At 41.9% G+C, this 24523-nt stretch overlaps 1 protein-coding gene across 2 annotated transcripts in view; it reads right to left on the minus strand.

Annotated features, from left to right (window-relative positions):
• Dlgap5 (DLG associated protein 5) overlaps positions 1-22918 on the minus strand; it is a 38988-nt gene extending 16070 nt beyond the window's left edge. The window contains exons 1-12 of one of the 2 annotated variants that reach the window (XM_021650850.2): positions 22825-22918; positions 20495-20730; positions 17641-17834; positions 17363-17425; positions 15833-15917; positions 15620-15742; positions 13693-13763; positions 9970-10244; positions 7487-7578; positions 6811-6928; positions 1738-1823; positions 169-329 (exon numbers count right to left, since the gene is read on the minus strand). In XM_021650850.2, coding sequence (XP_021506525.1) covers positions 169-329; positions 1738-1823; positions 6811-6928; positions 7487-7578; positions 9970-10244; positions 13693-13763; positions 15620-15742; positions 15833-15917; positions 17363-17425; positions 17641-17834; positions 20495-20729 — 1503 coding nt within the window. In that variant the 5' untranslated portion in view covers position 20730; positions 22825-22918. Of the gene's footprint in view, positions 1-168; positions 330-1737; positions 1824-6810; positions 6929-7486; positions 7582-9969; positions 10245-13692; positions 13764-15619; positions 15743-15832; positions 15918-17362; positions 17426-17640; positions 17835-20494; positions 20731-22824 lie in introns of both variants that reach the window. The other variant, XM_021650849.2, reaches the window with a different exon arrangement.
• Positions 22919-24523: the final 1605 nt, after the last annotated feature.

Below are 24523 nucleotides of genomic sequence, written 5' to 3' on the forward strand. Positions count from 1 at the left end.
ACTCACTCCTCACACGTGCAGTTATCAGACTCTTTGACAACACAGGGAGAAGACAGTGCAGCTTACATGGGGCCTCCTGATAGCTCAATTATTACATCCTAAGTAGCTAAATTTTCTCCCATTTTACTGTTGTTAGAAGCAAATATACACAACATACCTGACACATACCTGAAAACTAACCATATCCCAAAATCCATCCAGATCTGTACAGGTGGTCTCCTTTTCACCTCGTTTATATTCACAGTTATCCACCAGTCCTTCAAACTGTTTGAATCTCTCCTTAATGAGGAGTCTGGTTTGACCAACTGCTGTTCGAATAAGATCTTTAGCTAAACAAGTTAAGAAATGAAAACAGGCCTTTATAGCAACCCAGACAACTGAGACTTAACTTAGAGCTTATAGAATCAAATTCTCACACGAAAACAAAAACAAAAACACCCAAAACACTTTGCCATTGATACTGAACACTAGTTCCTTGCTTCAAGTACCAGTAATAATTAGCAGAGTCCATCCTTAATCATACAGGTCTTCACAGTGAATATCATTCTCTTTTTCCTTGTGTTATATTTTATTTATTTATTTTATCAACTTTTTTTAAAAAAAGATTTATTTATTAGGTATACAATGTTTTGTCTGCGTGTACACCTGCATGCCAGAAGAGGGCACTAGATCTCACTATAGATGGTTATGAGCCACCATGTGGTTGCTAGGAATTGAACTCAAGACCTCTGAAAGAGCAGCCAGAGCTCTTAACCTCTGAGCCATCTCTCTAGTCCTAGACTTGCATTTTAAGAGACTTCAACCGCAAACAAGTTAAAATACATAAATATCCAAAGACATCATGATGTACTTTGTATACATGAGTTCTCCAAATATGGTATTAAGGATCTTTGCTAAAATTTGTTTTCATACTGATTTGAATAATTATTACTCAAAATATACACATACCTATATTTCTAAACAAATAATTATTTCGTGGTTGTTGTTTTGTTTTAAAGATTTGTTTATTTTATTTTATATACACTGTTCTGCCTGCATGTACACCTGAACAACAGAAGAGGGCATCAGATTTCATTATAGATGGTTGTGAGCTACCATGTGGTTGCTGGGATTTGGACTCAGGACCTCTGAAAGAAGAAGCAGTGCTCTTAACCTCTGAGCCATCTCTCCAGCCTTTGTTTTGTGATTTTTTTGTTGGTGGTGGCAGTAGGGGTTTTTTGGCTTGGTTTGGTTTTGGTTTTGGTTTTGGTTTTTTGTTTTTTTGAGACAGGGTTTCTCTATGTAGTCCTGGCTGTCCTGGAACTTTCTTTGTAGACCAGGCTGGCCTTGAACTCAAGATCCACCTGTCTCTGCCTGGGATTAGCATAGAAATATTAGGGAACATATGTTAGATTACTCTTAGTATTTTGAAGAATTCTCAAACTACAAAGCTGGACAACACTAGAATTTTGATATTGAAATGAAGGTCAAGCCCTTGCTTAGCAAGATCCTGGGTTCAATCTACATTACTCCTACAAACAAGAGAACAAGCCTTACTTCACACATCATCATCTTTATGGTCAGGTGTGTGTGAACACCTGTAAGCCCAGCCCTTGGGAGGTGGAACAGGATGACCAGGAGTTCAAGGTTACCTTCAAGTACCTGCCAGCCTGTCCTGATAGAACCTCTCAAAACCAACAACAACAAACAACACAATGACAACAACAAAAATCAAAACTAAGATAATTTTTTTCTTACCATCATCAGGAATGTCCAGTTCCAGCTTCCTATCCCACTCCAGGCAGTATGAGGTTAATCTCTCAGTTTCTGATTGGAGGATTTTTCTAAAATTGTCATATACATTTAGTGTTCCAAGTGTCGCCCACCTTAGTTCAATCATACTATTTTGACATTTTAATACTTAAGACTAGAATGGTTTAAAACAAAGATGCATCAGGCAGTAGTGGTATGTATGCCTTTAATACTAGCACTTGGGAAGCAGAGATAGGTAGATCTCTGAGTTTGAGGCCAGCCTGGTCTACAAAGCCAGTTCCAGGACAGGGACAGCCAAGGATACAGAAAAACCCTGTCTCAAAAAACAAAACAAAAAGATTTTTAAAAATCAGAGGAACAAAAAAATTAAATAAAATACTCATGATACTAATTTTGGAGACATGTGTTATGATTTAATGAACTAATATACTAAATATACTTAATATACTAGCACTCATGAAAGACACATTTCCTATCATCATATACCTTGTGTATGTCCATTCATCTATACCTAAAATTTATATTGGATGGATGATACCAAGAACCACTTTTCAAGCCACTTTCTGATTTGTTCTGCTCTCTGCTCAGAGGCTGACTAGAACCCAACACCCCTTGCTATTTAAGACATGCTCAGATACTCTTTATGGAACTCAGGACAAGCAAGCGCCAAAAGCTGAAGATAAACCTGTGGAGTCTAGAATTAAAGTTCCAGGGCCTTGACTGGGGTGCCGCAATGCACACCTGCAGTCCTAGCACTGAGGAAGCGAGGTAAGAGTAAGTCAAAGGCCAGCATGGTCCACAGTGAGTGCCAGCCAGCTATGGCTGAAGAGCAAGACCCCGTCTCAAAAAAGAAACCAAGAACAAGAATACACAGCAAACCCGCTCCAGAAGGGTATAAGGCCTTACAGAGTCTAGCGATTAGATGGGTTTCCTGCTCGAGTCAGTTTTGCTTAGACAACATTTGATGATGTCTAGAGACTTTTTTCTTTTATTGAGATTTGTTGTTGATGGTGTTTTGAGATAGGGCTGCTTTCTCTGCAGCTCTGGCTGTCCAGGTAAGACTAGGCCAGACTTGAACTCAGACAGATCTACCTGCTTCTGCCTCCCTAGAGTGATGGTCCAAATGTGTGTCCCACAACCAGCTGGCTCTAGAGACTTTTTTAAAAACAAGGTATCACTATAGAGCCCTGGCTGCCCTTGATTCTCCTCCCTTATGCTGAGACTAAAGGTGTATGCCACTGAGCCTGGCTGCTTGTCACTATACGACAGAGATGCTCCAAACACTCAACAATGTACAGAATGGATCCCAAACAAAAAGTGCATAATCTAAAATGTGAATAATGCTAAGGCCGAGAGCCCTAGGCCTACGAGGAGTTAAATCTGTGTTCATACAGACATCCCAGAGGGCAGAGAAATCAATACTTCAAACATGCTCCAACAGTCCACATCTATACATCAGGTATACAGTCCACAGGTATACATCAAAGAATTGAAAGCAAAGTCCTAAGGGCATTTTTGCACACTCATGTTCATTGTAATTGTAATCGGTAAAAGATGGAAGTGAGCCAAATGTCATTACAGCGAGGTGTGGTGGCACCAGGGTCAGACACAGAAGGATCAATCGACATCAGAGACTGCGATAGTGAGTTCGGGGCCAGTCAGGAAAACACAGCATGACACGGTCACCAAAAGAACAAAAACAAAACAAAACACAGAAATGCAAATGACAGATATGTGGAGAAGCTAAATGTGGTACATATGGAGCACTGTTTAAGATGTGTTTCCTTTCACGTGTTTGAGTGTTGGCTGACATGTAGTAAGTGCACCATGTGTGTGCAGTGCCTGTGGAGGACACAATCGGGTACAGGAGTCCTCAGATTGAAGTGACAGCTGGTGGTGGGCTGCCAAGTAAGTGCCAGGAGGCAAACCCCTCTTAATGGCTGAGCTCTCTCTCCAGCCCAGCTCCCCATCCCCAGTACTATTTAACCCCGAGAAAGGAAAACTAGGGACAGGCCTCACATCTGTAATCTCAGCACTTGTCAGGCATAAACAGGAGTACCTCCCAGGAGTTGGAGGCCAGTCTGGTCTACAAAGTGAAGTACATGTCAGTTAGGACTACACATTGAGATCACAACTCAAAAAAGGCGGTGGGGAAGAAATTCTAACATTACAGATCAATCTTAGGGACACTATGCTAAGTGAAATAAATCAGTCACAAAGGCAAATAGACCCTGGCCTGGGATGGTAGAAAAATGTCTAAAACTCTACCAATCTGAAAGCTGATTCAGGAACATTTCCAGTCTCAGGAAAGCCTGGGCTACTTGAAACCATCTTAAAAATAAATTAAAGGCCTGGGTGGTGGTGGCACACACCTTTAAGACCGGCACCCAGGAGGTAGAGGAAAACAGATCTCTGAGTTCAAGACCAGCCCAGTCTACACAGTGAATTCTAAGACAGCCAGGGATAGGAAAAGAGTCCCTGTATCAAACAACTCCCCAATTTCCCCCCCAAAAAATTAATTAAGTAAAGGCAAACAGTGTATGATTCTATTTAATTATGTGATACACTAAAAAAGTTGTAGTGACAGACATGGAGAAATGGCTCAGTGATTAAGAGCAGAGACTGCTCTTCCAGAGGTCCTGAGTTCAATTCCCAGCAACCACATGGTAGCTCACAACCATCTGTAAGGGAATCCAAATCCCTCTTCTCGTATGCATGAAAACAGAGTACTCACATTAAATAAGTAAATAGATCGTTTAAGAAAATAAAAGTTATAGAGACAGAAACTAGAACAGTGCTTGCCAGGGGCTCTCAGGAGAAATGAGGATTTGTCTGGTAGAATACAGAAGATGAACGTAATAGAGACGGGGGGAAGTGACAGGCATGACACTATGAGCATATTTATACCGGTGAGCTGGACACTTAAAGCAAAATCTGCATGATGTACACCTTACCTTAACAAAAAAAAAAAAAAAAACTGAAAGAATAGCAACACAAACCCAAGGGAGATAAAAAATCAAACCAAAACAACACAAACAAGGTACAGGAGGGGAGTGGGAAGATTACCCCACAAGTTCCCTGATAAGGAAACCTGAAGACAGTTTTGGTTTTTGTTTGTTTTAATCTCTTTTCTTTTGAGACAGGGTTCTCACTCACTATGTAATGCAGGCAGGCTCGCCTGAAATCTGAGAGTCTCCCAAGTGCTAGTATTATAGGTGTGAGCCGCCACACCTGGCTCAGTTTTGAGTTCTTAAAAGAAAAATTAGGCCTAGAGATGTAGTTCAATGATAGAATACTTGCACGGCAGGAGCAAGGCTCTGGGCTTAATGCTCAACAGAGGAAAAATCAGAAATGATAGGAAAAGAAAAGGTTTATTGCTTACATTCAACGGACAAACATAAAACCACAATGGCTGAAGTACCAAGGAAGGATACATGCTTAGCTCTGACAGTACGTAGCTGGATAAACTGTTACCTCAGTGGCACAAGAGACTAGTGTACATCTCCAGACACCCTTACATTTAAAAAACTTCACTGCAAAAACAATTCAAGTACTTAGTAACATGAAATAGCAGGAAAAAGGTGATTAAAACAGAAGATGGCTCATCAGTTACAAGTACTGGCTGCTCTTCTAGCGGATCCAGGTTTGATTCTCAGCACCCAGAAGGCAGCTCATAACCATCTGTAACTCCACTCCTAGGTGATCCAAAATCCTCGTGGCCTCTGCAGGCACCAGGCACACACCCAGTGCACTAGCATACATGTAAGCATGTTAGCATACGTATTACAAAACAACTACAAAAGAGGACAGGAAGATGGCATGTCCTCTAGGTGATTAACAAGATCTAAAATACGGCAAGGACTTACCTGGGAAAATGAGAGCCTTAGACACTACTGGACAGAATGCAATCTGAACTCAGTATTGGTTTTGTTTGTTGGTTGGTTTGTTTTTCAAGACAGGGTGTGTCTCTAGCCATGACTCTGTAGACCAGGCTGGCCTCTAACTCACAGAGAGCCTGTCTCTCCTTCCCAAGTGCTGGGATTAAAGGCGTGTGCCACTACCATCTTAAAAACAGCTCTGGTCCCCACTGATGACAGCTGACTGGGGGCAGGGGAACAGAGAGTCAGTTTCCTTTATAGGTGTGGCTCCTGGGAAGTCAAGCATGCTCCAGTGGATGGCCCCACAACCCAAGTATAAGGACAGCACAAAGAGAAGTCAAAAAAAAAAAAAAAAAAAGTCTTGGGATGGGTTTAGAGGTAGATATGGACCAGGAAAGTTAAAAACAGATGTTGGGGGTGAAACTGGTGAAAATACATTGTATGAAATTCTCAAAGGATCAAAATAAGGTCAGGCTGGTTTTAGCCAAGGATGACCTTGAACTCCTAATTCCCCATGCTCTATCTCCTGAGTGCTAAGATTACAGGCCCAGGCAGTTTATTCAGTTTTGAGATCAAACCTAGGACTTCATGAATGCTAGGAGGTACATCACCAACTGACACCTCAGCCCCCATTAGATAAGATGCTTTCTCCCTTCAGCATTGCTTCAAGAGTGAACCGCTGAACCCTGTTTATACCAGCTCATTCCCACAAAGTACCCCAGGATAGAGCAGGACAGTTGAGTATTATGTCCCACAGATGAGAAAGTTTCCAGGTGCTCAAATAGAACGTTATCAACATTTAACACTAAATAAAAACAAACCAGTGTATTGTACAAGACTTTTTTTATATTTTCAAAGGACAGTAAGTCTGTATTTGTCCTCAAATACATTATTTATCTCTCAAAGTATTCACAAAAAAAAAAAAAAAAAATTAATGCCTAATTGGAAGGGTCAAACTATGGGGTTGGGAAAGACACTTCCCTCGCATTTGCCTACCCTTTGAATAGAAAGCATATTATTGTCAAACCTATTAGAAGAAGTTAAAACTGCAAAGTGAAAAACACCGTAAGCCAGTTCCTCGCCACTTACCATGTTAAATATTTATGCGTAAGATCAAACACTTTAATTTAGGACTAAATGTTAGGCATAAATGTAAGTTCTACAGTAATAAGAGACAAACCTGAAATAGGGCACATCGTGCTGTGGCTGACCTTCACCTCCTTCAAGTGACGTGACGCTCTTTACGGAAAGTCGGTCTGAATTGCAAGTGGAAGCTTCCCTTTGACTTAAGCCATACTCTATGACATGAAAAAATGTTCATTAAAGAACAATTCCTAGAATAACAATCCTCACAAGAGATCTTTGAAAGTCCTTCAGTTTTACTGATGTTAAACTTTAAAATTTTGTCATCCTCCCCAAGCTTTTCTGTCTCCCATCTACATGGCAACTTCCCTGGCCTTGTTCCTTGGGACCAGTGAACCTGCCCAAGAGCTGCCCCCAACAAAGCCTGCTTTTATATCTTAATTTTGCTTGAATTGACCCATTTAGTCAGCGGAGAATACCTATCAGAGCCCAGAGGTCATAGGCAACTGTCATTCCTCAAGTATTCTCCACTTTCTTGCTGAGAGGGTCTCTTCCCAGGGCCCGGAAGGCCAACTGTAGTGTTCCCACCTCCCCAGTGCTAAGTCTCCCAGCTCTTGCCCCTCCCACAGCAGGCTCTGTCCTCAGGCTCCTAAGCTTAGTGGTTGTCTCCCCAGCTCCTGATCCTCAGTTTCTAATTCATCCAGGCTCTGGTCACATCACATGAGCCACCTGGTGAAAGCTCTGCAAAATCATAAGCCAGAGAAATACCATACCTTCACTACTGTCTGTTAGTGACTCCACAGCAGATCCTGAGCTATTTGATTCCTTCTGTACCAAGATTTCATTTGCTGTATCTTGAGCTGTACTGCTAGAACAACAGCAAAAAATATACTTCACAAAACAAGGAAGTTCACATATATGCAACTGAAAGAAATAAGATACAGTTTTTCTTTGTGTTTTTTTGGTCTTTTTTGTTTTTGCTTTTTGAGGTTTTTTTGTTTGTTTGTTTTTGTTTGTTTGTTTGTTTTTTGAGAGTAGGCCTCTTAGGTAATTCACCCAGAGTTGCTTTTCTTTAAATTCCTATCCCGGCATGGGGCTGCAGTGTAGGCTATAGAGGCCCAGTATCATGGATGCTGGGAGAAAACGCCACTATTTGGGGTTTCTGTTTGTTTTTGACATAGCCTGCTATGAAACTGAGACTGGCCTCAAACTTTCAATCTTCCTCTTCAGCCTTACAATGCTAGGACTGTAGGCATGTAACAGCCAGCCTGGCTTTAAAAATACTTATTCCGGACCTGGAGAGAGGGCTGCAAGGTTAAGAGCACTGCCTGCTCTTCCAGAGGTCCTGAGTTCAATTCCCAGCAACCACATGGTGGTTCACAACCATCTATAATATGATCTAATGGCCTCTTGTGGTGTGTGGGTGTACATGCAGATAGAGCACTCATATACGTTAAGTAACTGAATGAAAAAGTCTTTAAAAAAAAAAAAAAACAAAAAACTAGGGCTGGAGAGATGGCTCAGAGGTTAAGAACACTGGCTCTTCTTCCAAAGGTCCTGAGTTCAATTCCCAGCCACCACATGGTGACTCAACATTCTATAATGTGATCTGGTGCCCTCTTCTGTCCTGCAGGCATACATACAGACAGAATACTGTATAAAAATAAATAAATAAATAAATTGTTTGGGGATGGAGAGATGGGTCAGTGGTTAAGAGCACTGTCTGCTTTTCCAATAGGACCTGAGTTCAATTCCCAGCACCCACATGGCAGCTCACAACTGTCTGTAACGCCAATTTCAAGGGATCTGATACCTTCACACTAAATACAAATAAAAGAAAAATTTTTTTAAATTAAAAAAAAGAAAAAAGAAAAAAAAACTAATTCCAGCCAGGTACTGGCAGCACATGCCTTACATCCCAGCACTTGAGGCAGAGGCAGGAGGATCTCTGTGAGTTCGAAGCTAGTGGTCTACAGAGCAATTTTCAGGACAGCTAGAGCTACACAGAGAAACCCTGTCTCAAGTATTAAAAAAAAAAAAAAAAAAAACTTATGCTGGGCAGGAAAATTTTAAACCAAAATGAGAATAGCATCTTTATTACAGTAGGATTCAAAAATGTTGAAACTTTTAGTGTAAGATTAGAAATCCACAACCGTGGATGCTGCTGACTGTTTTCTATCATGTGCAGCCATCTCATCTTACAAGGTAACTTTGTCTTTTCTTCTGAAGATTCCAACTGACCTTCCTCTTCCTACTTTACAGATGATTTTCTCCTACTATAGGCAGTTTTTTGAGAAGAAAGGCAGGCAGGGTCTATACATATGGCTCCCGGTTTGGGAGGACATCCTGCTCTTGCAAAGGACCCATGTCCAGTTCTCAGCACCTCTTCAAGGTGGCTCACACCTGCCTCTGACTCCAGCTCTAGGGAGGCCTGATGCTTCTGGCCTCCACAGGAACCGGCACAGACACACATATACACAGATATTCAACTAAAAATCATAATATTTCCTAACAAAACAAACAGGCAGGCAGGACTGATTTAAAGATGGCAATATTCCTTTCATAAAAGAAATTACTTCAAGCCAGGTGTGGTGACACATGCTTATAATCCTAATTTGGGAGGCTAAAACTGCTTAAAACACAAATTGAGTTGCTATCTCAGCTCCGCCAAAAGAAAATAAACAAAACTAAGGGGTTGATAAGCACTTGCCGCTCTTGAGGAGAAATCTGGGTTCAGTTCCCAGAACCCACATGGCAGTTCACAACCATCTGTAACTCCAGTTCCAGTCACTGCACATATGTGGTGACTTACATACATGAATGCGAAACACCCATGCACATAAAATAAATCTTTACAAAAGTAAAGAAGAAGGCAAATCTTACTTACAAGCTAAAATTAAGCCATCTATTAAAAGCAAAAAATGCTGGACAGTGGTGCCTGGTCTACAGAGCAAATTCCGAGACACTGCCTTGAAAAACCAAAAAAAGGGGGGAGGACCTACATATTTATGGTGAAGACAATTCATAGAAAAATCCAAAAACTATCAAAGATATTATTGTAGGCTTTTGAAGAACTTTATCAACAATTTTTTATGTGTGTGATCTATTGTTAGCATACATTACTAACTAAACACAGTGCAGAAAAAAAAAAGCAGAAATGTAAGACAAGCATTTGCTACTCCTTTTTAGGAAAGTGCTTATTATTAAGATTATTTGTGTATTAGTATTTGTGTCTGCTTAAAAAATATTATCTTACTCTTTTGGTTTTAAAAAGTTCCAATCACAACTGGGTGTCAAGAAGGCGTTGGCACTTCTAGGACTCATGGGAGCCACTTGATAGATCTTCAGCCCACGCGGTGGCTGAAATACCCAATGCTTAGGTGCAAAGGAATCTCTTTCTTTCACTTTTGCAGGAACTGTCTTAGGCAAGCTTTCCATTTCCTGGAGGACTCCACCTGGATCCAGTTGATTTGTTACACTGGTTTGTGAATCCAAACTCTTTTTTTCAGTCTCAACTTTAGAAGAAATGACCTAGGTATAAGCAAACAGAACAGAGCTGGAATTTCTCTCCCAGGAACGTATCCAACCATTGAAAAAGGAAACACAAGGATACAGAAATTGTGGTACATCTACACAATGGAATACTACGCAGCAATTAAAAACAAGGAAATCATGAAATTTGCAGGCAAATGGTGGGATCTAGAAAAGATCATCCCAAAAGCAAAAAGACATACATGGTATATACTCACTTATAAGTGGATATCAGACATATAATATAGGATAAACCTACTAAAATCTGTACACCTAAGGAAGCTAATCAAGAAGGAGGACCCTGGTAAGATGCTCAATCTTCATTCAGAAAGGCAAACGAGATGGACATCACAAGAGGGAGAAAAAAGGAAACAGGACAGGAGCCTATCACAGAGGGCCTCTGAAAGACTCTACCCGGCAGGGCATCAAAACATATGCTGAGATTCATAGCCAAACTTTTTGCACAGTGCAGGGAATCTTATAAAAAAAGGGAGAGCTAGAAAGACTTGGAGGGAACAGGAGTTCCACAAGGAGAGCAACAGTAACAAAAAAATCTGGACACAGGGGTTTCTTCTGAGACTGACACTCCAAACAAGAACCATGCATGGAGATAACCTAGAACCCCTGCACAGATGTAGTCCATGGCAGCTCAGTGTCCAAGTGGGTTCCACAGTAATGGGAACAGGGACCGTCTCTGACATGAACTCATGGGCTGGCTCTTTGATCACCTGCATCTGAGGTGGGAGCAGCTTTACCAGGCCACAGAGGAAGACAAAGAAGCCAGTCCTGATAAGACCTGATAGACTAGGGTCAGATGGAAGGGGAGGAGGACCTCCCCTATCATTGGACTGGGAGAGGAGCATAGGAGAAGAGAGGCGGGTGGGATTGGGAGGTGATGGAGGAAGGGGCTACAGCTGGAATACAAAATGAATAAACTATAATTAATAAAAACAAAAAATTTAAAAAAAGGAAACACAAATAACAAGAGCAACAACAACAAAACAAGTCTGGCAATGTGATGGCTCGTGCTGGTTGGAATTCAACAGGATTCAAACTTTGGCCACACCAAAAATGCCTTTCTTAATAATAAATAAATGCCAACTTAGTAAAAAAGGGAAAGTGAGCTGAACACAGGCACTCATTGCTGTTTCCAACATATCCAGCTACCTCAAGACTCCACAGCTAGGTCAAACTGTATCCTTGAACAACCTGTTCCCTCTTAATTGCTTTGGTCAGGTATTTTATCAAAGCAAGACAAAAAGTTACCAAGAGAATATCCTCATGCATAATTTGAGACAAAAATGATTAAAAATGTATTCCCGAGGGTTCGGGAGCTGGCGCAGTACTTGAGTGTTTATTGATCTTCAGGGAACTAGCAGTTGATTCCCAGCACTCTTGCCAGACAGCTTACCACCAACTCCAACCTCTATCTTTAAAAAAAAAAAACAAAAACAAAAACAAAAAAACATATACTGAACCAATGCTGTAGTTCAGAGCCAGTCCTTATTAAAGGAGTCAACTATACCTTGTAGATACTGTAACAAATTAAAATATATTAAAACTAAAATGGAAAAAAACAACTAGAAAATACGTTTTTACCAAAATTACATGGATTATCAGAAGGCTTTGAGAATGAGAAATCTAAGATTTATTGAATAATTCCTATTCTAGAGGACAAAACTGTGTAAAAAAGGAACCTTAGTTTGTGGGGTGGGAACAATGGCGCTGTGGCTAGGAACACTGGCCCCCTCCAGAGGGCCTGGAGATTCTCAGCACCCACACGGAAGCTCACAGCCATCTGTGACACCGTCCTCAGGGACCTGACCCCCTTTTCTGGTTCCTCAAGCCTCAGGCACACAGGTGGTGCAAAGTCGTTAATGCAAGCAAAACACCCACACATAAAATAAGTTAAAAATAAAGAAAACTTTAAAATAACCTTAGGTTGTAAATAATCTTGTCATAGGATTATTTACAAGGACATTTCTCCGTGGGACACAATGAGATCAACCAACAGGATTTAAAGCACATTTTTCCAAGTCAATTTAGTTGTTACTTGATATTTCGACATTTAAAAAAGTTGCCTCAGCACTCAGGGAGGCAGAGGCAGGCAGATCACTGTGAGTTTGAGACCAGCCTGATCTACAAAGTGAGCCCAGGACAGCCAAGGATAGAGAAACACTGCCTCAAAAAACAGGAAAAAAAAAAAAAAGCACAGGACCTTCCAAAGGTCCTGAGTTCAATTCCCAGCAACCACATGGTGGCTCACAACCACCTCTAATGAGATCTGGTGCCTTCTGGCGTGCAGGTGTACACGCCGGTGGAACATGGTATGTATATCTTTTTAAAAGTTAAAAAAAAAATCTCAAAGGCCAATGTGTCAGTCAAAGTAAAAATGAATAACATTTACAGGAATAATACTTTTAAATAGGAATACTTTACTGTGTGTGTTTATGGGCATGCATACCATGGAATGGGTGGAGATTAAAACACAACTTCTAGGTGCCAGTTCTCTTCTTCCTCCTCATGAGACCCAGGAATCAAGCTCTGGTCATCATGTTGGATGGCAAGTGCCTTTACCCACTGAGCCATCTCGATGGCCCCAGAAGATAATCTTAATGCTACACCCTTTAAGGCCCAGTGGACTTAAAAAGATTCACTCTCCATTTCCTTCCTGGGATTTATATTTGATATGCAATAAGGCTTTAGACAGGTTTCTTGCTCTTCAGCATGAGGGTTTTTTTTTTTTTCCTTTTTCTTAAAAGTTTAAGGTTACATTGTAGACCAAGAAACTAGAACTCAAAATAGTTCCTTTTTTTTAATGTATTTTATTTGTTTGTTTGTTGATTTTAAGTGTGGAGGTCAGAGGACAACCTGCAGGAGTGGGTTTTATCATTCCACCCATGTGGGTTCTGGGGATTAAGTTGAGGTCATCAGGCCTGGCAGCAAGCACCTTCACCTGCAGAACTGTCTTGCAGGCCCAGGTCCTTGTTTTGTTTTTCTTGAAGATCTCATTGCTAGATGCTGTCAGAAACACTTGCTTACTGAATTAACAACTCTGTATAAGAAATTCCATTTCAGAGATGGAAAAATAAGGTCAAATTACATGGCGTGCCCCAAACATTCAGTCAATTAGAAGCACAGGAAATAACCCTGGAATAGCTGAATACAAGCATCTATCCATCAAATGGTTCTTGCAAAACAGTCTCTCCACTCTGCTGTTCACTCCATTTTCTCTGCTAATCAGATTGCACTTTCTTTACTCACAATTCTGAGACTAAAATACCTAGCCACCAGCATCAATAACTTGTGTGCTGCTTCCTTAGAGATCAAGGATTCAGCATGTATGTGGGTTAGTTCTCTCAACATGGTCTCATGGTTCATTTCAGATTTATGAAAGGAGCAGTAGGATGTCAAAGCATTGAGAAATGAGCAGAAGCCTGTACTCTACCTTGTCAGGCTTGGCTTCTTCCTTTTTTACGGGTCTCCCTCTACTTGGTCCCATTCTTTCTGATACAGTCTCTAAAACAAAAAGTAGCATATCCATTTTAAAATAGACAAGCAATGCTACATTAAAGTTGTAGAGGTGACCTTCATGTTGTATTAAGTTGTGTCTCTGAATATTCCATTGTTAATTGCTGAACCTGCAGTGAGCTAAATGGTAACAGATTCTGGTATTGTCATTGCTATTGAGGAATCTCCTGTCTCAATGCTGTGTAAAAATTGCTCCCCAGTTATCTCTAATTAATAAAGAACCTATGACTGGGCAGAGGAGACAGTAGGTGGGACTTCTGTTTCAAGTCTAGAGGTGCCAGGTAGGCAGGTAGACAGGTAGGTAGGTAGGTAGATAGATATAGAGACAGATAATAGAGATAGACAGAGACAGATGATACAGATGGATGGATGGATGGATGGACAGCTACATAGAGAAAGAGGTTGTCCATCAAGAATGATGGACCATGAGGACAAAGATGGAGCAGGAGCGGCCAGGTGAGACAGATGGCAAGCAGCATGGGGCACAGGCTGGGAAGTAGCCAAGACAATACAGATGGGTTAGAACAGATCAGTATCTACACAGCTGCAGTTCACTAAAGCTTATTAATAATTAATAAATGTATTAATATAATAATTAATAAGACTTAATACATTTATTAATAAATGTAGTAGGTCTCCATCTCATTATTTGGGAACTACAGCAGGCATAAAAAAAACCATTAATTTCAACATACTGTACTAGATAATTTGGTAAAGTATGGAAGAAGACCAACTTAGGAATGTGCATCTTCAACTTTTATGATTACAAGTCACTCTACTAAGGGACAAAAAAAAAAATGAAATTTCCTGTCAAATACAAATCATCTTTTCAAAATGAAGGTGTTTCCTTTCTCTTTTTCCGATTACTAAACACATTCTCATTATTAAAAAAGAAAGCAGAACCAACACCTCTTACTGCCAACACTAAACCAACCGACCAAAACAAACACATGCACATGCCTGAACTCCAGCACCTCCCTGAAGTCTGAGGCAACAGGACCAAGAATGCAGGCTGGCCCCGGCTACATGGTGAGACCTGGTCTCAAAACAATCAGGGATGGAGAGACAGCTAAGAGATAGGAGCAATGACTGCTCTTCCAGAAGGTGAGTCCCAGCACTCATGTGGAGGTTTACAACCACCTGTAATTTCAGTCCCAGGAGATCAGATGTCCTCCTCTGGCCTCCATGAGACTAGTCACACATGTGGTACACAGGTATACATGAAGGTAAAACCCATACACATACCAGGTGGTGGCGCATGCCTTGAGTCCCAGCACTTGGGGAGGCAGAGGCAGGCAAATCTCTATGAGTTTGAGGCCAGCCTGGTCTATAAAGCAAGTCCAGGACAGTCAGCGCTACAAAATACCAAAACCAAAACCAACAAGAAAAACCCACATACATAAAACAGACTAAATCTTGGAAAAAAAAAAAAAAAAAAGGAAGGAAGAAAAAAACAACAAAAAACAGTCTGGAACAGCAGTTCAGCTGGCACTGTGCTTGCTGAATGCCAGGGCTGGTCTGGAACAGCTGTATGTAACATTATCTGCAGCCAGCGCTAGGGAAGCAGACAGCTGGATCCCTGGAGCTTGATGACTCTAGCTGCACTGTCAAGCTCCTGGCAGACTATAGCTCAAAAGGCAAGGGTCAGATTAACTGAGAAAGATACCCAACATTGACCTATGGCCTATACACAAATATCTCACCCATGATCCCATTAACAATTTGATATTTCAGCATGTGTTTCCAGTACTTTTTTAATTATTACTATCATGTTCTATTTCAGGGTCACGTTCCTTCTGTCTTTCTTGATGTTTATAAAGTGTGTTACTGTGGACTCTTCTTACCGTGAGCAGCCCTTGTGACTGGCCTTCGTACAGTAGAGGAGACTGTCCGGGCAACCTGCTTTGTACTCTGAATAGAAGCTGATCCGGTCACTGTCCCCGACCTGGACACCAGAGGCTGTGCAGCTGGGAATAATAATCCAATCAGATGCTTTTCGTCATTCCTAAGCTATTCCGTGGCAGCACCACATTCAGCATCACTGCTCAGAGTCCTACCTTTTTTCTCTCTGTCCACTATTTTCTTCTCAGAAGGTTGTCTTTGGCCATATCGGGTTGCTTGAGGAACATTCTTGCTGTCTACCTGCGAAGAAAGTATGAACTTTGTTAAGCTTTAGAAGGTAAAATGATCAACAAAGAGTCAGCAGGTCAAGAGCAGCCTCAGCCAATAGGGAAGAGTCTGGCCACATGGGACCCTGTCTCAAAAATAAAGCCTTTAAACCCAGCACTCAGGAAACAGAGGCAGGCAGGTTTCTCTGAATTCCAGCCCAGTCTGAGCTCCAAAGTGAGACCTGCCTCAAAAAAAAAAAAAAAAAAAAAAAAAAAAATCTTTCTATGCTCATTTGAGAATTCTGAAATACTAATCACAACATTAACTGAGGCTTTCTTGCCCTGAGATAAGGTCTGGTTGTGTTGCTGTGTTGCCTAGGCTGGCCTCAAAGTTGAGTGCTTAAGCTACCCCCTGCCTCAGGCTCACAAGAAGCTGTGAAGAGTGAGTGCCGTGGGCACCACGGTCTAGTTATTTGCCCAGTGGTACAGAGCACGCCAACACGCACAGATCCCTGGGCGCTGTGATCCCCAACACTGCTGGAAAATAAAATCAACAGCAAAAATCTCCCAATTTTCTATTTCTCCTAGGGCGAAAGGTTCCCCCCACTCCCAGGGTTCACTCACTTCCTTTAAGACTACACCCCGACATGTAGGAATCTCAATAGTTTCCATGACTGCTCCAACTAAAATGTTATTCAATGCTTGCTCTTATTGCCATCTCCCATCCGACATAAAATATATAATATATACACTTACATATAATACACACACACACACTTAATTTCTAGGCCTACACTATGATCCATAAAGCCTCAGAATTTTGTTCAGTGCTGTATATATCCCAGAGGCTAGAGAAGTCACAGGAATGTGGCAGTGACTCCAATCTGTTAAAAACATAATAAAACTTAGCTTCCTTACTTAACAAAGTGTCACTCCATTTCCCACCCAACATGCTTCATCCTCTCCCCAAACCTTCATTTGTTGCTGTATTTTGAGCATCTAACCCTTACTCTGCGCTTTTCATTGTTCTGTATTTCATGCAGTTAGCTTGGAAAGCATAGTAGCAGCAGAATAAACAGCCACATAATGATGAAGTATGGGACAGATTACGTAAGAAAGTATTTATATTTTGAGTGAAAACTTCCTTGACATTTAGCCAAAAATTACTCTAAATCATCATTAATTTTTATACCTTCAATTCAGATAAAGCATTATGTTTATATCTGGGCTTAGGTTTAAAATGGAATTTTAGCTGGGCCTGGTAGAACTGCCTTTAATGCCAGCACTCAGGGAGGCAGAGGCAGGCAGATCTCTGTGAATTCCAGGCCAGCCTTGTCTACAAAGTGAGTCCAGAACAGCCAAGGATACACAGAGAAACCCTGTCTTGAAAAACCAAAAAAAAAAAAAGAAATTATAAACTTTGAAGGGGAAAAGGCACAATATGTTATTTTAATAGCAATTATCTATATACATTGATACCTTTGTCTGTTCCATATGCACTTTGGCCTTTGATCTCGTTATCCTCCCACTATACAGAAAAGCCTTTAAAAACAGCCAAAAGAAGATCAATTAAAAAACAAACAAACAAAAACAAAACATACTGGCAAAATTTATCCCATGCATCAGTTTAAAATTTAAATTTTATCCTCAAAAACTTATGGCATAAAGATACTTGCTAAGTTAAGTATCGATTTTTTTTTTTATTTCCAAAGTTAAAGGAATTGTTTGTCTATTTCAGGTTAAAATCATAAATGGACCTTTTCTGGTTCAGCTTTAATGCTCCTCTGGTCTGCAATGAGAAAGCCAGGCACAGTAGGTCTATAGAGACCAACTTTAAATACTCCACGTTTAGCTTTCTCTCGTTGCTCTTTTAATTTTTGAAGCTGCTTTTCTTCTTTGTACTTTTGAAGAAGCTGTTTCCGTTGGTCACTCAGAACCATATTCGCTGACCCTAAGGGAAGGAGGGGATCAAACAGTCCATAAAACATTACAGACAAAATATCACATTTCTAAAGGCACATTTTGTCTAACTTTATCTGCTAAGAAACGTTTTTGGTTGTTTTTTTTTTTTTTTTTTTAATTTTTATTGTATGTGCATTAGTGTAAGGTGTCAGATCCCTTGGAATTGGGGTAACAGACAGTTGTGAGCTGCCATGTGGGTGCTAGGAATTGAACCCAAGTCCTTTGGAAGAGCAGACAGTACTCTTAACCACTGAGCCATCTCTCCAGCCCCTAAGAAACGTTTTTAATCCTCAGCATTCTAACAGTTATTTCAGATTCTAATCATTTTGAAATTATATTCATTGTGTATGACTTCATTTGCTCAACCTTTAAAAAAATAATGGTATACTGATTACTTTAGGCTAAATTGCTCAAAGAATTTCAGAAAGTACCATCTGGCCTGCCTTTGCCTACAGGCAACAGCCTGGAAATTTCTTTTGACATATGGCTACAATCCATCACTTGAGAGGCTTAAGCAAGAGAAATGGCAGGTTCTTGGCCAGCCTAGGCCAGACAGAGCTATCTTTTGAGACATGGTCTCCAAAAGCAAAAGGTTCTTTTGGAAGTCCGGAGTATAATTGAGTGATAAAGCACTGCTTAGTCGCCTAGTATGACTGAAGCCCTGAGGCCAATCCCTAACAGCCTACAAACAAAACAATAGCAAAATAACCATTCTTTGGGAGGGATGTCACTCACACACAAAGCCCAAGATGACAGCCTTCCTTACTGGGGCCGCAAGGATCTGAACCAACCAACTCTCTCACTAGCTTTACCTCCCGGGCCCAAGTGTATCTCTTGGTGACAATCTGCAGACTTAGTACCTTGCTCTGTCACTCCTTCACAAGCTTACTGAACTTTGGTCTAAGAAGCATTATACCTTGGTCATGCCTTTGGATTTCATTCTCTTTATGAAGACAACACCCCCACCACATAAATTTTATACGCTTTTCTGTGAACTGGCTCTTGCCTTAATTAGGTTCACAGGTCTAGCCCAAGCACATATAAGTGGGCTCTTGCTTTGCTTACTTCAAGTTGTTCACTTATTCCTAATGTACATGGTTTTCTGTTGGATAGAAATTACATCTAAGGGTCTTATTAGACTGAAGTTCAAGCTTTAAAGCAAAACTATGTCTTAGATGATATATCAATTCTCTTTTGAATCTATTTCCCCCTCCTGCACCTTTTGAGCCAGCATCTTACTTATATAGCCCTGGCTGGCTTTAAGCATGCCTCTGCCTCTTGAGTACGGGGATCAAAGGCGAAAGCCACCACATCAGGCCACACAATTACTCTTTTTAATTACCTCTCCTTAAATGCCTAATAGGGATCATAACTTCAACATGTCTTGCAGCAGGTTGTGCTTACATATACATGTAAGGATATATATATATAACAATAATAAAAGAAAAAGACTATCCATTTGAGAGGGAGCCTAGGAGGGTTTAGAGGGATGATACCTGAAAAGAACTGCAGGGAGGAGAGTAGGGAAGTAAAGCAATTCTATTTTAATTTAAAATATACTTTTAAAAAATAAAAATTTTAAATGTCCAAAATTGAACTCATCGTTTTTAAAATACCCTTCCTTAAAAACTACTGTTGTCTTCTAAAACAGTCACTGAATATTTTAGTTGTGCTCAGACAAAAAAGAAAAAACAAACAAAAAACCAAAACAGTCTTTCTTTCAAAACTCTTGGATTCTAGGCCTTTTTCCTTTCCTGCCAACTCCTTAGCTAAGTTGCTATTTTCTCTCTCCAAACAGACTACCAGGCCTGTTTCCTGTCTTCTTCAAACGTGCACTAGTGACCTCAGGACAGAAGAGAGAAAAACCTGTGACTGCTGCTTTGTCCAGTTCTTGCCCCCGTGTTTCTTCAGAATCACAAGAATGATAAATCTGAAAAGAAGGCTGGATTCCTTGGTACAGACTATGATCTTTCAGTACCAGAGCCATCCTTCACAAAACCAGGTTCCAGTGCACCAAGTGCGCATGCCACACTGAGGCCAGGAAGACAGACTGCAAACCTGTTCTTACACGAGTTTGATCTCTGGAACCAACAGACAATGGTGGAAGGAGAGCTAAACTGCCCAAAGGAAAGGTGTCCCTGACCTCCACACACTCATGGGAGAAAGTGTGCCCCACTACCACCCCACGCCAAGTCCCATTCCCACTTCCCCCTGCTTTGTATTACTGCTGTTTGGTTTCTGATACTTGCTGTGTAAACAGAACAACACAGGACTCCAGTGACTCCTGGCAAAGGTGAGTCACACCTCAGCTCTCTTCCTCTGTCCCTGTAACAACTCTTGCCTTCTACGACACTATTTTCACTGTTTTTATCTTTGTTTTTGACATCTTCTTTTTTGTGGCGCACACCTTTAGTCCTAGCACCCAGGAGGCAGAGAGGTGGATTTTCATCTTCGAGTTCAAGGCCAGCCTGGTCTACAAACTGAGTCCAGCCTAGCACCCAGGAGGCAGAGAGGTGGATCTCTTCGAGTTCAAGGCCAGCCTGGTCTACAGACTGAGGCCAGGACAGCCAGGGCTGCACAGAGAAAGTATTTACAATTATTAAAAAAAAAAAAAAAAAGAAAGAAAGAAAGAAAAAAAGCTTTACTTACTTGTTTTGGTGCAGGCCTTTTCTGGAGCGAGGTCTTGGGATGTCTCAAGTATATTACCAAGATTTTTACCCTCCAGTGGAATGTTGACATCTTTCAAACCAAAGCGTCTATTTCGCTCATGTACCTTGTATCTGTTTTCCTGCTGAGATAGTGACTTTCTGTGAGCAATCTCAGTTCTGATCATTTCAATGCTTACATCTTTCCGAAGTCGGCTGGCAAAACGTGATACAGGCATCCTGTCAAAGAAGAGAAATAGACATCAGCTTAAATGGATTTTCATCTTATTATTTAAAAAAATGAAAATCTCAGGCCAGGCTGTGGCAGCTCACCAATACTTGAGAGGCTCATTCATGAATTTGAGGACAGTCTGGGATGAAGAGTAATGACCTCTCTCAAAGACCAAAATAAGTAAATAAAAACAATAAAGATTTCAGTCCATCTCAAACTATTTTGCACTCCTTTGAAACAAAAATATTAAAACTCACAACGGAATAAACTGAGTAAATATGAAAGTAGAAAAGTTATCAAAGATGAGAGATACCATAGCCTGTTTTGGGGGTTCTGAGTAGGAAGCTGCTCAACAGATCAAAATGAAGCAGAGAAAAACTATAATCTAGGCTATAGACACGAGGTACCACAGAAGGTGGAGACAGAGAAAGTAAAGAGGTAACGTTACAGAATGACTTCTTTAATCTTCCCCTGAGGATGAATAAAAGAACCTCTGCTTTTCTTCTCAATTCAAAAGCAAAACTGGTCTGGGGCAATGGCTCTCAGTCCATGGAGGACCCCTTCCTTAGAGCCATAAGGACCTGGCCATCTCTAACACTCATGTAAAGGCTGGGCACAGCACTCAGCAATCCAGTGCTGACCAGGGCAGAGACGGGCACTTGGCTCCCTGGGGCTCTTCCGCCAGCAAGCCTACCACAACCAATGAGCTCCAGCTTTAATGTGAACCGTCTCAAGAAAATAAATGAGAGGAGGATGACTGCCATTGACCCCTGGCCTCCACATGCTCACCAGCACGAACACACACCTGCACAAAACATACATCTAATACACAACCCGCAAACAACCTTAGCAATATCGATTGGGAATCTGACACAGACGGCTCAATGGAGTTTAAAGCCAGACTAGACTGCAGAATGAAATATGACTTGAAACCCACCTACACCCTTCATTCCAGTTACACCCCACTGTGATGAATACACTCTTGTGATTGTAGCACCTGGCTAAAGTCAGCCTATCAAATACAGTGAGACCAAAAATCACAAAACCAAGACAAGAGGCTCACTGCCAGCCTCAACTACAAAGGGCATTGAGGCTGGGGGGAGCTACACAAAACCTTATTCAAATCCTCTCCCCACCAAAAAAAAAAAAAAAAGAAAGAAAGAAAAAAAGAAAGACAACAAGGCAAACACAAGATAGCTACTACAGAAAGAGTTTAAGAAAAACTCAGTAATACGGATAACCTCACCGGTTTGCCCCATTAATTTTGTCCATCCCCGTGTTTTGCAACCGTCTTTTCTTTGTATGATCTTTGATAAGGTATTCAAGCAAAACACACGAGGACAATACGGACTGCCGTATGTTCCCAAAAATATTTCTATCCTAGTTTGCTTCCTGTTATGATTAAAGGCGACCAAAGCCTGCTTGGGGGAGGAAGAGGTTTGTGTGGCACTCAGTCCATCACCGAAGGAAGAGGAGCAGGAACCCCGACGTGAGAACCGGAGACCGTAGAGGAACGCTACTTACAAGCTGGCTGATTGACCCCATCTGGGCAAGGGGCTAATAGCCACAACGTTCTATGATTAGCGCGAAGATCAAAAGTTCCCCTCGCGTCAGTTCCCTTGCCAGCGCTCTCGCCTTGCTACCCGGGATTTTAAAACACGACGAGCTTTAGCTTTTAAGACTTTCAGTTTAATACTTACAGGTGGTGACACATGACAGCGTCCTCGGGAAAGGCAGAATCCACTGCCACCTCTGGGCTCTTGTGAGAGGTCATTGGCCTAGGCGTCGGGTAGGTTCTCGTCTCTAATACTTTGTTAATGCTTTACGACAATCTACTACACTTTTCGTGCCACTTTTTCCCCCAGGATTTCTGTTTATTGACGTGTACCTGCACAGTGGTGTCAGGAAGAGCGTGTGGGCCCTCCTGGCGCTGGAGCTCCAAGAAGTTGAGCTGCCCGGCGTGGGATTCTGGGCTACCTTGGGGCCTCTGCAAGAGCAACTGCTGAGCCACCCCTTCCAGACCGTTTAAAAGGCTTTGAGACGGGGTCTCCCGTAGCCCCCGACATCCTCCAACTGGTCCTCGAACCCCCGAGCCCGCTTACCTGAAGCAGCTTCCGGACCGGTCCCGACGATCCCGCAACAGAGAAACCTCCGCAGATCCGCAGGGGCGGCGGGCGGCCCTGGCTGAATTGAAACTTCCCGCTGCCGGCTGCCGATTGGACGGACCTTTGCCTACACTCCCGGAAGCTCCCGCCCCTTCCCCTCCGACGAGGCTTGCGATAGGTCGACTCTATGCGACGTTTGAATTGTTTGGAAGACGGAGGGTTGGAGCGGGAGGCGGTGAGGGAGGCAGTAAACGGCTGGGCGGGGAGGCGAGGCACCGGCCCGGCGTTGTTGCCGGAAGGAGCTTCGCTCGCCGCCTCTCCAAGCGGGTTATTCCCTTTTCATCTTAAAAGATTTTTTTCGTTTATTTATTTGTTTGCTTGTTTTGACGTTCTGCCTTTCCTGGAACTCACTATGTAAACGAGGCTTGACCTCGATCTCAGAGATCCTCCTGCCCAGAGATGGGATGCAAGGTGTGAACAACCACGTTCAAAAAAGAAAATGGTTTTAGTAGGTTACGTGAATCCATTTATTACATTTCTGTTTCCAGCCGACGGTAAAATTAATGGCTGCCTTAGAGGTCAACTGAGAAACACAACACACACACATAAGCCGGGTCTTGCTCATGAGATCTCAAGAAAACAAACAAAACCTTGGGCTAGTGCAGCTGTGCGGACCTTGTGTTCACAGATTAAAGCGTTATCCTGAAGGCACTGGGAAGATAAATTAGGAAAGCATTTGTAAGAGCTTGGCTTTTGCTTTTCCCTGCCAACCTCTTGGTACAGAGTATGCCTGCGACTCTAACATCAATGAGACCTCTAAGACACACAAAAGAAAAAAAAAATGAAAATAGGTTATTGACGTAGTATTTATGGTTGTGTTGGACCTGGGGGGGGGGGCTGAGGACTGACAATTTCACCACTCCTTTTCCCAAAGTCGGGTTTTCAGAGGATAACCCCATATTGGCTTTTAAGGTCCCTTCTAAGGGGAAGGTTGATAGCGTTGCTGTGGAGATAATTGGCTGTTGGCACCTAGTCAGAAGAGTGGGGCCTCGGGGCTCAAGGCTGCCTGTGGGCTAGATAAGTGATACTAGCACCTGACCGGAAGAGTGGGGCCTCAGGGCTCAAGGCTGCCTGTGGGCTAGGTAAGTGCAAGACTACCTCACGCTGACCAGGAGTCATCACAGGAGTTCAGCAAGGTTAAGGCGTGGGGATGCGTCATGAGGTCACAAGTTCAGGTAGGTTGAAAACATGGTTTGCAGGATACATTAGGCTTAGGACACAGAAACTTACCCTTGTAAGGTGCGGAGAGTCAATCATAATGTATGGCAATGTGGCTCCTTAGCAACAACACAGCTCCTGTTTGGTTTCAGAGTTATTTTAAAATGCTGAAACTAGGGGCTGGAGAGGTTAGTTGCCTTGGCAGTTGAGAGCACTTTCTTGCTCTTGCAAGAGGGCCCAGGTTCAATTCCCAGCACCCACATGGTGGCTCACAACCATCTGTCACTCCAGTTCCAGAAGGTCCATCACTTTCTCCGACACACATGGTACACATACATATCCAGGCAAAACACTCAAATGCAGAAAACAAAAGAAACCGTAAAGAGTTTTAAAAGAAGTTAAATTTTTTTAATTAAAATGTTCAGACAGGCTACGGTGGTACATGATTTTAATCCTGGCAGTCTAGAGCCTGTCAGTT

This window comes from Meriones unguiculatus, chromosome 4 (genome assembly GCF_030254825.1).
Source record: "Meriones unguiculatus strain TT.TT164.6M chromosome 4, Bangor_MerUng_6.1, whole genome shotgun sequence".
Lineage (NCBI taxonomy): Eukaryota > Metazoa > Chordata > Mammalia > Rodentia > Muridae > Meriones > Meriones unguiculatus.